The following is a 12866-nucleotide window of genomic DNA, read 5'->3' as shown; positions in this document are numbered from 1 at the left end:
TTCAAAATTTTATTTCAGTCGAATATTGCGGTCGCAAATAGTGGAACATCCTGTATCTTGGTAATACTGCCATAGCACAAATCTAGACTTTTCCATAGCGACACATATTGCTTCTTTACAAATCTTCTCTAGTTCTGTTAAAGCTGTCAAGGAGGAAACAAAACTCTGATTTGAAGGTAAGAGTGGGATTGTGGTGAGAGTCGATCAATTTGTTGGGATGAAACCCTCTGGAAACCTGATATCTGTACTTTCTGAAACTGGCTAGACAAAAAGGGAATAAATCTGTGAAAGCCATGTGATACGCCATATACGTTTTTGGTGATATAAGTCGTTATAGATGGATCCACGAATGAAGTTGTCTTCTCCAAACAGAGTGCGAGAACAGTTCCATATTGGAGCTGAATGTTTATAACTCACGCCGGTGTCTACCACCAGTGGCTCATGGCAGATCCTCTCATCGGGAGGTTTGTACCACTGGTGGCTTCCGTTCAACTACAGAAATTATGCTGCCAGTAGTACCCTCACGTATGACGCATTGCCTGCGTGCCAGGCGCAACGAGCAGCTGTGACTGCTATTTTTTTGTGATCTTTCAACGATAGAGCTTTCTGAACGAGTGAAATATCACATAATTTGCGATAATTTAGTGTAAAATTATTTTATGTGACCTTTCATTGTATTACAAGATTGGACTTAACACCAGTTTTAAAGTAAAAGGTGAATATACTAAAATCGTAGACTTGGGCGTTTAAATACGGTCGCCGCCCACGGCGATAAACAGGAAAATGAGTGCCGCCAAATTAAGTAATGCATGAACACGCGCGCCGTTCCCCAGCGGGAAACACAATTCTCAGCGCCCGCGTGAGCTTTTTAAATATTAACTCAACTTTTTGTCGAACGGAACGATGTAGGACACCCAAGAGAATTTTATCTCATAAATATACGGGTAAGTATTCTATTGTAAATTGCATGGTTATTTCGTCACTGTTAGCTGTGGGAAGTGTAGCTCGCTCGTCGAAGACAAAGCAGAGCAACATGCCAGCACTATGGTTAAAGTCAAACGACCACGTGAAAGTCACAGGGAAAAGCTGCATACTGTCCTGCTAACGTAAGTTCTAAAATATCTCAACAAGGGAATTGGAAAAGATCGATCTTGTAAAAGCATCACACCCTTAGAGAGTAATTTACACTGTGCTGAAAATGACACTGGAGCCTAGGGAATTGGTAAGTGGTTGCTACCACAATAATTTATTTATACGTATATCTCCGTGTGCAGCTGTCAATGAATTAGTAAGTATTTTGTATTTACCTTATAGTTTCTATGCTGCAGTTTCTCTGTTAGTACACATTTTACGTAGCATTTGTTGAACAGACTGTAGAGATTTAATTGTAGAACCATAGCAGCATGTTACACAAAAGACCGTATGAGCGCATTTACAGCGAAAAAGCATCTAAATCAAACGTGTGTGACATCGCAGTCGGAATTCTTTTGACGATTTAAAGTCATCCGTAAGCGGCTTGTTTCTGCTGTTATTACATCACGGGTTGCAGAAACAGCTGTAGAGTTTTATCAATTCATTACGGTTAAAATAACATTGTCCCCGAATATAAGTTTAGTATGTGGCATTATTCACAGCGTCGCGCGGAGTGGCCGCGCGTTTAGAGGCGCCAAGTCACGAATCGTGCGACCTCTCCCGCCGGAGGTTCGAGTCTTCTCTCGGGCATGGGTGTGTGTGTTGTCCTTAGCGTAAGTTAGTTTAAGTTAGTTTAAGTAGTAGTTTAAGTAGTGGGTAAGTCTAAGGACCGATGACCACAGCAGTTTGGTCCCTTAAGAATTCACACACACAGACGCATTAGTCACAGGGTTGATATGTTTTGTTGTATCACAGTAATATTCATTCAGAATGAATATCAGCGAAACTAAGTTCTTCTTTTAAGAGAAATCGAAGAGGAGGAGGAGGAGCAGGTGGTGGTGGTGGTGGTGGTGGTGGTGGTGAAGTATAATCTCGCTCCGTGCTCTTTTCACTCCCACGGCTCAGCCGAGAGGAGGTAACTTTTAAAGTCTTTCTAAACGAGCGGAGAGGGAGCCGAAGGTCATACATAATTAACATGTCCACCGTGACTTGGCATTTAAGACTGTTTGACAGCCTGGGAAGCGGAACTTGGGTGCTGAAAAATTCTCGGGTGTGCAAAGGTCGGTCTCCGTGCTGCTGGACTGGTTGGCAGCCACCCGCTGTGACGCAGGCTGCTGCGCATGCGCACAGGGGATCGGGCGAGGCCTGCATAATGCATTGTCGAACGACTTACGGCAGTCCTGAAATCGTAACGACGAGGGCTAGGGGCGTATTCCTGCCCTGCCGCCGCTCTCCCAATATTTGTCCTGGGCTCTGCAGCGGTGCTCGTCCTTTTATCCTGCTCTCTTCCCTCTGGTGACTTCCTGCTCGTCGATCCGACGTGTCCCCGGCCGTTCTCCAGTAGGTACTCTGACACTCAAAGCTCCATTCTGTCTAGGAGGTGTCTATTCTTAACCCCGTCAACACATTATTGATTTTTATGCATCACGTGTGCAATGTTGAGCCATGTGTCGCCTTCAACATGATGTCTGAAGGCAATATGTTCATAATAATGCCCCCTGTCTCTTCCCATTGTCTACGGCCAATATTTCATTTGGCCTCGAACCTCCTACTTGATGTCATAATTGAATTTGTGCACTAGTAATACACAATTCCCGTAACACACCTATCCAAAAGTATTTCGACCTTTGGTAGCAGTTATTAATTTGTTTAGCACACTTCGCCTGTTTGTCACCAGCCGCGAATATATGAGGGGCAGTCAAAAGAAAACCGAACACCAGCCCATCGGGAGTATGGAATGGTTCCAGTCAAAAGTATTCACAACACGCGTTAAGACATCTATCCGGCTGGGAGACGAGACAATCAATTCCTGCTTCGCAGAACGTGGTCAGCCCTTGATGCATCCACAACCGCACTGACTCCTGCACTTCCTCGTCCGACGTCACGTATCTCTCTTTTCAGATAGCCAAAGATGTGAAAGATCCGGCCGTAAGGAGGATGTTGCAGTGTTTCCCAACCGAATCGCCTAAGTGTAGCCTCCGTCTGATTGCAACAGTGTGATTCCGTCCGACAGCATTCCTGGGCGTTTTGACTTCATGACGTGTCCCAGTTTGTGCGAAGTGTCTTCATATTGCTGCGCATTGATTGTGGTTCCACGCTCTGTTTACTCGACGAACATAAGTCGCTTGCAGTCGAAGGAGGTCTTCATGACCGTACATGGCGCCTCTATTTTGAGCCAGAGAACAAATGGCAAAACATTGGCAGCACCGTACATCTCACACGTTATTGAAATCCGGAGCTGTTTGCCCAAGTTCCGGTAAGTTCATGATAACCGTTTTCTTCAACTGCAGCGGTCCTCCGCTCATAGAGTTCCTCGGGCATGGAACCACAATCAGTGCACAGCGCAGTGAAGTCACTTCGCAGAAACTGCGACGCGTTATAAAGTCAAAACGCCCAGGAATGCTGTCGGACGGAAGCATCTTGTTGCGCGATAACGCCCGCTGGCATACTGCCAATCGGACGAAGGCTGCGCTTCAGCAATTTCGTCGGGAAACACTGCAGAGTTTTCCATACAACCTGGATCTTTCACCGCGTGATTTTCATATCTTTAGCGACCTGGAGAAAGACAAGAGTGGACATTGGCTTCAGTCGGACGAGGACGTGGAACAGTGGTTGCTGTTGTGGATCTGTCAGCGTCCAACCACGTTCAGTGATACAGGATTTGGTCGTCTCGTCTCCGAGTGGGGTAAATCTCGTAATCAGTCTGGTGATTACTTTTGAATGAAACCATTCCATGGTCTCGTTGTGGAGAGTGTTCGCTTTTGATTTGACTGACACTTATATATGTCTGCTGCGTAAGATAGTGTCAAGATGTGGCAAAGTGTTAAAGTGTAGTTCTACATAAGCACACTGGAAAAAAAATTACTCACGAGCAGGAGACATCATTCGCCGAGGAAGACGTTAAACAGCTTCTTCAGGTATACCATAACCAGCTGAAGCTAGTCATTAATATATCAAATCTCGTGTAGCTATCAAAGTGTGGGAATGTTGATTGCTATGTTTCAGCCACCGTTCCAGGTAATCCCAAAGATTTTCTGTGGGATTAAGACCGGGAGTGAGGTCAAGGTGCGAGAGAGTGCCTAAGTGTTTGGCGCAAACCATAACCGTATGCGTACAGCTCTGTGAACACCGCTATTGTATTTCTTGGAATAAGATAGTGTGCACAGCGTACTCATCACGAAGATGTAGGAGAAAGGATCAAACTTTGTCACCGATAATGTTGAGATGAACATCATGGTCAATTATCACAGGAACCTGAGTGAGCGAGCCCAAGTCATCGTTAGGAAAACACACCCAAAATATCGCAGAACCACCTCAGGCCTGATCTACACCCTCTGCGCTCTTCGAGTTAAACGTTTAATTGGGTTGTCGCTGCACTCGGTGCCATTTGTAAATGGAAAGATTCAAAATTGGGACTCTTCGGACCACATTACACGCCTCTGTCAGCCGCCAGTCGGTTTCTGTGCTGTTTGTTTCCATTGAAGACGTCCTTTACTTGCCGGCGTGAGCAACGGCCGTTTGCGAGATACCCAACTCCAGGTGTCTGTTGATTGCCGTTCCCTTCACGATATTAGCGCTGTATCTGGTTGAGATGGACCTGCATTCACTCACAGCGCCAACTGCTTGAAGCCGATTGTCACTGATACGCGTGACTGTCGTCTCCGGGCCATGTCGATTATGATCTTTTTACGACCCCTGTTCTTACGCTGTGTTACGTGGCTGGCTGTGGCACACCATACCATTTAGACACGTGGTTACACTAATAAATCAGCCAACTTCATTCACAGTGTTGTCATAGGGACACTTAACATCAATAGTCCCTTTTCTCCTTTACGTTACGTCTCGAGGTCGACTGATCCTAATGAGTTGAATCCCTGCAACCGACTAGGACTTAGACACCACTTCACTGCGATAACGTACGTCAGCGGTGGAGAGTCACATGACCGTTACCATTTCTACCCCATCTAAAGTGCTACAAGACGGCCTGAGTTCTCTTTTAAGGGGAGAGGCTAACATCATGTTCGGCGAGTTTATTAAGCTTTTTTACCACCCACACGTAAATGTCACGGGTGAAGAGTAAGGTTTACTTGTCCCTATGCTTACGTCCTTTATAAGTATTTCTCTTCGGTAGCTCATTCGAAGCTGAATGTGCATTCTGTGGGTATTCTCATATCTCTACGCTGGAAATTGCCTTTTTGTAATTTTGTGTGCAGAATTTCTTGAAAGAAGTAGCTTCTTTCTTCGAGTGAGAGCCAGCATAAAGTTTCTGACATTTCAGCAGTCTCGTCAGCCAAAGAAATATGATCAGGCACGCTGACCTTCCGTGTGTACAGCATGTTTCACAATTAGTGCTACAGGTTTCTAGGGATTTTAGAGGGGACTTACGAGGTAAAGTTTCGATACGAAACCCTTGTTCTGAAATGTAGAATTTGAATGTAAAATAAGTTTGAAGATCGTATCACTCAAAGCTCCCGCTTCACGATATACACACAACGGTGTCTAAGAATTCAGACCTGCGTGCTCTTCAGAAGCACATGGCATGCACAGTATTTAGAGTTCTCGTTGTCAGGTTCTCTTCTACGTAGGCAATGTTGTAGTCGGGAGAAAATGGTTGTGATGTTTTCGTTACAGCAGGGACTGACGACGTCGCCCTCTTCTCAGTTTGCCTGCATACCGTGAAGCGGGAGATGAGAAGGTGGACTTCAATCATACTTCATCTCCAAATGGTATTTGTGAACATGGGTTCGTTATCAAAACTTTATCTACTAAGCCACCTCTACATCCCCTAGAACACTGTAATAGCAATTGAGAAACACCCTGTGGGCCTGATGATCCTTTTTCGTCTAAATCATAATGGTGGTGCAAACGTGTCATTAGTTTCTACTTTTCGTGACATACGCACATTTCCCCTGAAAATAAAAACTACCAGCGCTAGTATATGTACGAAGTTGATACCTTTAGAAACCTTCGGTGTATACTCGTGCAGTTTCAGAGTAGATGGTTATTCACAGCTGCGTTGGACTTCCTGTAACGTTGAGAGCAGTGAGTTACCTGGCATTATCCCGTGGACGCTGATCATAGTGACTTGTTACTGTCAGAGAACTTGTAGTTGTTGTAGCTGCTTCAATTCACAGATGAGCCTTCTTTTCGCAGCAATCGCGTTTTTCAATTTCACCTTTCAGACGCGAAATGGATGTTGCAGTTGTTGTTGGCTAGGTTAATCAAATCGTTTACCATTGTTGCCATCCAGCAATGCGGCCCTCAGTTCGATTTCCCGAATCGAACTGTACACTTTAGTTAATTTATACCTTCGCAAAACTTCTTACACACTGAATTGCTATTTACTGTATTGCTTGATGCACAAAGAAAGGTAATAGTAAATGTTCCGTACGAGGTCAGAAAAACAACTGTTTCTCAACTTTCAGCTATCATTACGCGTAGGTTTTCCATTGTTTTTCTGTTTACTTAAATCTAGTGTTAACATGGTTGGTCTGATAAGATCACAAACAATTCCTTTCCCGGTTGATGTCTTTGCTAAGTTTAAGTTACAACCATGTCGATAAGGTGTACATCGAAAATAAAACATATAGAAAGGAAGTGTAAGATGCATTATCGTACAACGCGCCGGTAACGAAATGACAAGCGAGTGAATATTCCTTTCGGTACCTGATACGAACATTTACTGGCTAATAAATGAGAAGAATTGAGTGGTGCTTTCCGTTAATTAGTTAAATGGAAAGGAAGTTCCTCACTGCACATCAGGTCGCTGGGAAACGTCGAATGTTGTGAAGGTTTGGAGCAAATATTGACACATCAGATTGTTTGCGTCGATAACGGTTTTGCTTGTTTTATTGCGTTGAATTATATAGAGCACGTATTTATAGCTCTGAGCAAGCGAGTGCAACTACCCGCGTAGCCAGGCTTTTCGCCGTACGTGGCTCGTAGACCTACGCGGCATTGCATGTGGCAGCGCCTGTATAGGGTTTTGAACCCAAAATTGCAACAAAAATATTCAGAGAGCTTCTTTACATCGCTGTGTACATAGCTTTTGATGATATTTTTTTATTTAATTACTTTCTTTTGGCTTTTGTCCATGAAGCGCTATGTCTTGCAGTTCGATGGCGCCGCTAATAGCTTAGTTCCTGACAGCATTCTTTCTTATTGTTTCAGTTTTTCCCAATGCGCCATCTGCCCCCGGGATGCCTTGCCAAGGAGAAGACAGTAAGTACTACATGAATTGAATATAAAGCTGAGGAGTGTAATGCCTTTAATGATGTTTCAGAGATTTCTGCTTCCTAGCTCATTTGCTTTATATAACGCCGTAACATTAAATACGAAGAGATGCTACTCTGCTACACACTGGTTTAACAGGTATCCTTATAATAATATGCCACCCTTTTTCAGCGTTATTACTTTCCGAAATTGTAGTTTTTGCCTACGATTGCTAACAAAATCTGTTTTGAGTCTAGAACTTCTTTTCTTACGATATTTTTTTGCCTTGCCTTTCTTCCCCCCAAACCGCTCCATCATCAGATAAAAACATCAAGCGAATTGGTACTGTTGGGAAGATCTTGCACTCGCATTCGGTAGGAGAGGCCATCCGTTTCCCGTGGTGTACATGAATGGTTTAAAGCCAATACCGGTACTGTTCCTATGAAAAACGAATGTCGATTTTATGCCCTGTCATTGTCCAGTGTAAAATAATGCCTTATCTGCAATGGATAAAAATTAATCACCTCCAGGTGACATCATGCTGATACGTTTGTCACCGCCTCTAGTCTTCATGATGGCATCAATTCGGCGGAGAAATTTCACAAGTTTCTTCAGGTATGCCACATCTACCTGAAGCTACTCGTCAATGATTATATCCCTGGAGCTACCAAGTCGAGGGGCTATTGATTGCTATATTCACTCGCTGTCCCAAATAGAGATTTTTTATGGGATTAACGTCCGGTGATGGAGCACGCCTGTCAAGACGAGATAGTGCCTGAGCGTTTCGTAGATAATAAACGTGTGTTTCCAGCACTGTGAACATCTTTTGGAAAGTGGCAAAAACGTGACTTTTTGGACAACACTGTACATTTACAGTCAGCTACTTTCCTGGTTATGTAGTTGGGTTGTTTCGAAAATCAGCCTTATGCTTGATTTTCAAAACAACCCAATTGTAAATCGCAAACGCAGAAGAACATAAGAGGATCTTCAAACATTAGTAAAATGAGTGTTCTCGTAGTGTTTGACCTATTGAAGGCGTGCAGTTTTATGTGCCCCTGTGAGCAATGGCCCTTTGCGAGTCACCCGTCTCCGTATGTGCATCGCGTACAGTTTTCTTCACAGTGGTTGAGATGGACCTGCATTACGGACGGGAGCAATCCGCACCAGCTTTGAATAAGATAGCGACTGACAATGTGTGGTGGTCATCTCCGGTCTCTGTTGGCTGGGATTTTTTTTCTAAGATCCCTATTCTTACGTCATGTTGTAGATGTCAGTGATACACCACTTCATGTATGCAAGTTTGACAGTCCAGTGTAGTTCACTGTGTGGACATGGGCACGTCGAAAGGCAACAGCTCCTCACTCTCGACGCATATTACTGCGCTGATTCCATACATCGGACTTTGACACGCCACTTCACTGACCGGCCTAAATTTCCTCAATGGTAGGGGATACCATGATGGCCTGGCACGTACCGGTTCTGCGGCATCTACAGAGCGGCCAGTGTGCTCGTTTAAGGGGGTGACTAAAGTTTTGTTCGCTGGGCTTACTTTGTCCCGGCCTGGTCTTGAAACCGTGACTTCGCTTTTTTCCTTCCTTAATACGTAAGGGAACAGACGTTCGTATTTTTTTAGTTTGGGATCCTGAGTCACACCCCTCATAGCCCATATCCAACCATCATAACTGATGCTCCTTAATAGGATTTTTTCCCCTCTGGGATAACAGTCCGCCACTATTATTTGTCGGTCTCATAACAAGTCTTTCGAGGTGTTTGGAAATTCCCGTTACAAACTTCTAGGACTTGTAGAGGGCAGTGAGTACATAATATTTTAAATAGGAACCGATGTCCGGAAACGTACCGTTTCCGTTCTACGACAGTTTCAGTTCAAATGTTTAGCTCATCCACTTCTGCTTGAGAAATTGAATCAGGGGTGACGCACTTCAATTATTAGGTAACAATTCGAAAGGAAATATAACGAAACGTCCAATTATCACTTAAGTACATTTGTTTATATTAGCACACAAACATTACGTGTTTACATTATTCCAAAACGAAAAAGAACGCAGCGTACTATACGTACAGAACAGTTCTGGTGCAAGGCAGACGTTAAGTGAAAGCAAGTGACCGTCTGATGTAGTACACATTATGCTGTCAACCCTTTTGCATACCAGGACAAGGAACTCCGAGACTTTTATCTTTCGCTCAGCAGATGTGGACGCGTTACACATCTGAATTGAAACCGTTATAGAACGGAAAAGCTACGTTCCCAGACATGGTTACCTACTCAAAATATTATGTACTCATTCCTCTCTGAATTCTTCAAGTCTGCAACAAGAATCCTGTATACAGGTTTCCCCAGAAATAATGCGACAGACTTCGAGGGGTTGTAGAGCGTGTCTTGATGAACAACTCGAGGGCAGGAACCAGTGCCCAGAAACGTCATCCAACGACGCATCCAACGACGCTACAGAGCGTCGAAGTTACAGGATCCAGCGCCTGCCACTGCACCGCCCTTTTGCGGCAAACGTGACTTTGGACGCTGACTGACTTGGAAGAACGTTTCGCACTGTCGTCTGTTATTCAGTGTTCGCGACTGGTTGCCACGATCGACAGTGGAGAATATCGACCTAGCTGCTGCGTAGGCAGGTCCTCTCTCCTGTGAATGCGATGCTCTGTTGCGTTGGTGGATGACTCTTTCAGACACGGCTTTCTCCAAGCAATTTTTTTGTCTCTTGTGTACCAAAAAGCATTTGGGACTTTTAAGTGTTCCAAAAGTAAGTTATTTACAGGTAGGAAGTTTCAGTTCGATCAGATTCGGCGTAAGGGATATAAATAAAAACGTTTTCATTTTCCCAAAGGTACTATTTTTCAGCAGTTAGACGTGGGAGTGTACCGTTGGGAATTTAGATACACGAAAAACGTACAAGAACGATAAACATTTAGGAATCAGATCTCTCCGGTCTTAACAAGTTGCAAGTGATAAGACCATAGAGACAGCGGAATCTGGAGCTCAAGCTCCGTCTAATAGAGAGTGAACAGGGCCTCTTTAGATTGAGTTTCTACCGTGAGCTTTTGGCAATTACAGAAAGATCTTCTGTAAACAGAATGGGATGTGCAGAACGAAATAAAGACACGTATGTAGGAACGTGGTGAGGTAGGAAAGCTGACAGTTGTTTGGCTTGGTGAAAGGCGGTGTTTTTATCCCGTGTTCTATAGTTTCCGGGTAATTGTGCGGGGCTTGGAGTTTACTTTCCACAGAATTGAAGGATAAATGATTAAGTTCATTTGATAATGAGGTGATTCGACGTCATAGTGGAATGATAACGTAATGTCGTAGGGTCTCATGTTCTTCTTTTAATCAGTGCATCGTACAGCAGCCAATGCACTCGTCAAAAGTAGCTTAAAAGTAAATACTCAGACTTAACATAATTTTCCTCAAGCGCGTCAGTAGGTGTGATATATGTATACTTCTACGGCGAAAATTTCTCGTTCCGACAACACAACTTTCATTTTTTACTTTTATTCGACATAATGTAGGCCTATTGTTAGAGTAATGCATTTTGGGCAAATTTTCCAGTGGGCTTATCTCGTCTGTGAAATGCCGTTCCGTAAATTCTGCAAAATACTCATCTATGGCCGTCGTTACTTCATTGGATTTTTAACTTTTTTTTACCGATGAATCCTGTGCAGGAAACTGTATTGGTCTGGCGAATAATATTTTCTTTTGCATCCTGTCGGTGAGCTGAAAACGATCTTTCGTGTGTTCCGATGCGCCTCTTTCTGTTAACCACCCGGTACACCTTTGACGTACGCCCAGTACTATATCGTTCACTTTCTCGGTGTTTTCATCTTTGTTTGCAGTTTTGAAACATCCTCTCCATGGATTATCTTCAAGAGAGGCGAGATCAGCCACTGATTTCTTTACTATTAAACATATAGGAGCATACTCCTTACAAAGCTGCGCCTATTTTTCATCAGTTTCTAGTGATGACATATTATCCGAAACAAACAATTTTATTGCGCTACGGCATCCCAGTTTATCCATTTGAACGAAACTCAACGCGACCCACTCGGTTCAGTCTTTAGGAGTGACACTTTGGCAGGAGCTCGTGCAGGTGTGAAGCAGAGTTACTACATTCCGCACGAAACAAGACTTCTTACATTTATTCTAACTCATTCACATCCTGTGCACATTTCCGGAACTGACATCAGTGTTTCTGTACGAACTGCACTGTTTTTTCATTTTAGCTTTATTTACTGTAACAAAATGATGATCTATGCACATTAAGAAACGAGTCACAAATTGGAATTATCGTTCCGCATAAGCTGTAGAATATTTCGGAACAAATGAAAATCTGTGCTTTACTGGGACTCTAACCCGGGTTTCACTCCCAGCAGCGGTCCAAACTTCCATTTGTCATGATGTTTACACTACTGTGCAATGTACGGAAAGTATACGAATGTTCTTTTTTTTTTAGTGATTTCATCGAATTATTGACATGCGGAAACATTGTCGTTATTCAGTTTAGACGAACACATTATACGCACAAAATCTTGAGAATAAATCAGATTTTCGTCTGCTTCAAATTAGAACTCTCTCAGAGATATCGAACACGCGATGCTTGAGTCACATGAGGCAAATTATGCTCCAATACCATGCTCCCTTCGTCTGTTGGGATTCATTACGAGAAACAAATTGGTAGAATCGATCGACGTAGGAAAAGTGCTAAATGTAAAATGGAGCAAGATGTTCCAAACTGTCGTAAGATATAGGGAAAACGAGTGGTATGCAGTATGTATGAGAATCGAGAGGGAACAGTAAGATTGGAAGACCAAGAACGATGTGCTTGGGTTACAAAGGTGTAAGACAAGAATGAAGTCTTGCACCCCTACTGTTCAATCTGTTCATCGAAGAAGCAATGCCGGAAATAAAAGAAAGATTCTATAGTGGAATTATAATTTAGGGTGAAACGATATCAGTGATAAGATTGTCTGACCACATTGCTATCCTGACTGAAGATGATGAACTACAGGATCTATTGAATAGTATGAACAGTATAATGAGTACAGAATATGAATTGAGAGCAAACAGAAGAAAAGCTAAAGTAATGAGAAGTAGCAGAAACGAGATAGTGAGGAACTTGTCATCAGAATCGAGACTACGGAGTAGAGTAATTCTGTTGCGAAACAAAGAGGACATAGAAAGTAAATCAGTACAGGGAAAGAGGGCGTTCCTGGCCAAGAGAAATATACCAACACCAAACATCGGCCTTCGTTAGGAGAAGAAATATCTGAGAATATCTGAGGATATACGTTTGGAGCACCGTATTGTACGGCTGTTCATCATGAACTGTGGTGAAAGAGAAAAAGAAGAGAATCGAAGTATTTGCAATGTGTTGCCACAGAAGGATGTTGAAGATCAGGTGGACTGACACGCAATTAAAATGTTCTCCACAGAATCGGCGAGGAAAGGAACGTATGCAGAACACTGACATGAGGAGGGAACAAGATGATAGGACATG

The 12866-nt window shown here is 43.3% G+C and overlaps 1 protein-coding gene across 6 annotated transcripts in view; it reads left to right on the top strand.

Annotated features, from left to right (window-relative positions):
* Positions 1-12866, top strand: part of LOC126458070 (atypical protein kinase C) — a 762657-nt gene that overhangs the window by 533657 nt on the left and 216134 nt on the right. For all 6 annotated transcript variants that reach the window (XM_050094877.1, XM_050094878.1, XM_050094879.1 and 3 more), the window contains one exon: positions 7303-7353. In XM_050094877.1, coding sequence (XP_049950834.1) covers positions 7303-7353 — 51 coding nt within the window. The remainder of the gene's footprint in view (positions 1-7302; positions 7354-12866) is intronic.

The sequence above is a fragment of the Schistocerca serialis genome, chromosome 2, assembly GCF_023864345.2.
Source record: "Schistocerca serialis cubense isolate TAMUIC-IGC-003099 chromosome 2, iqSchSeri2.2, whole genome shotgun sequence".
NCBI lineage: Eukaryota > Metazoa > Arthropoda > Insecta > Orthoptera > Acrididae > Schistocerca > Schistocerca serialis.
Note: the sequence above shows the minus strand (reverse complement) of the source record. Positions and strands in the feature narration are given on the sequence as shown.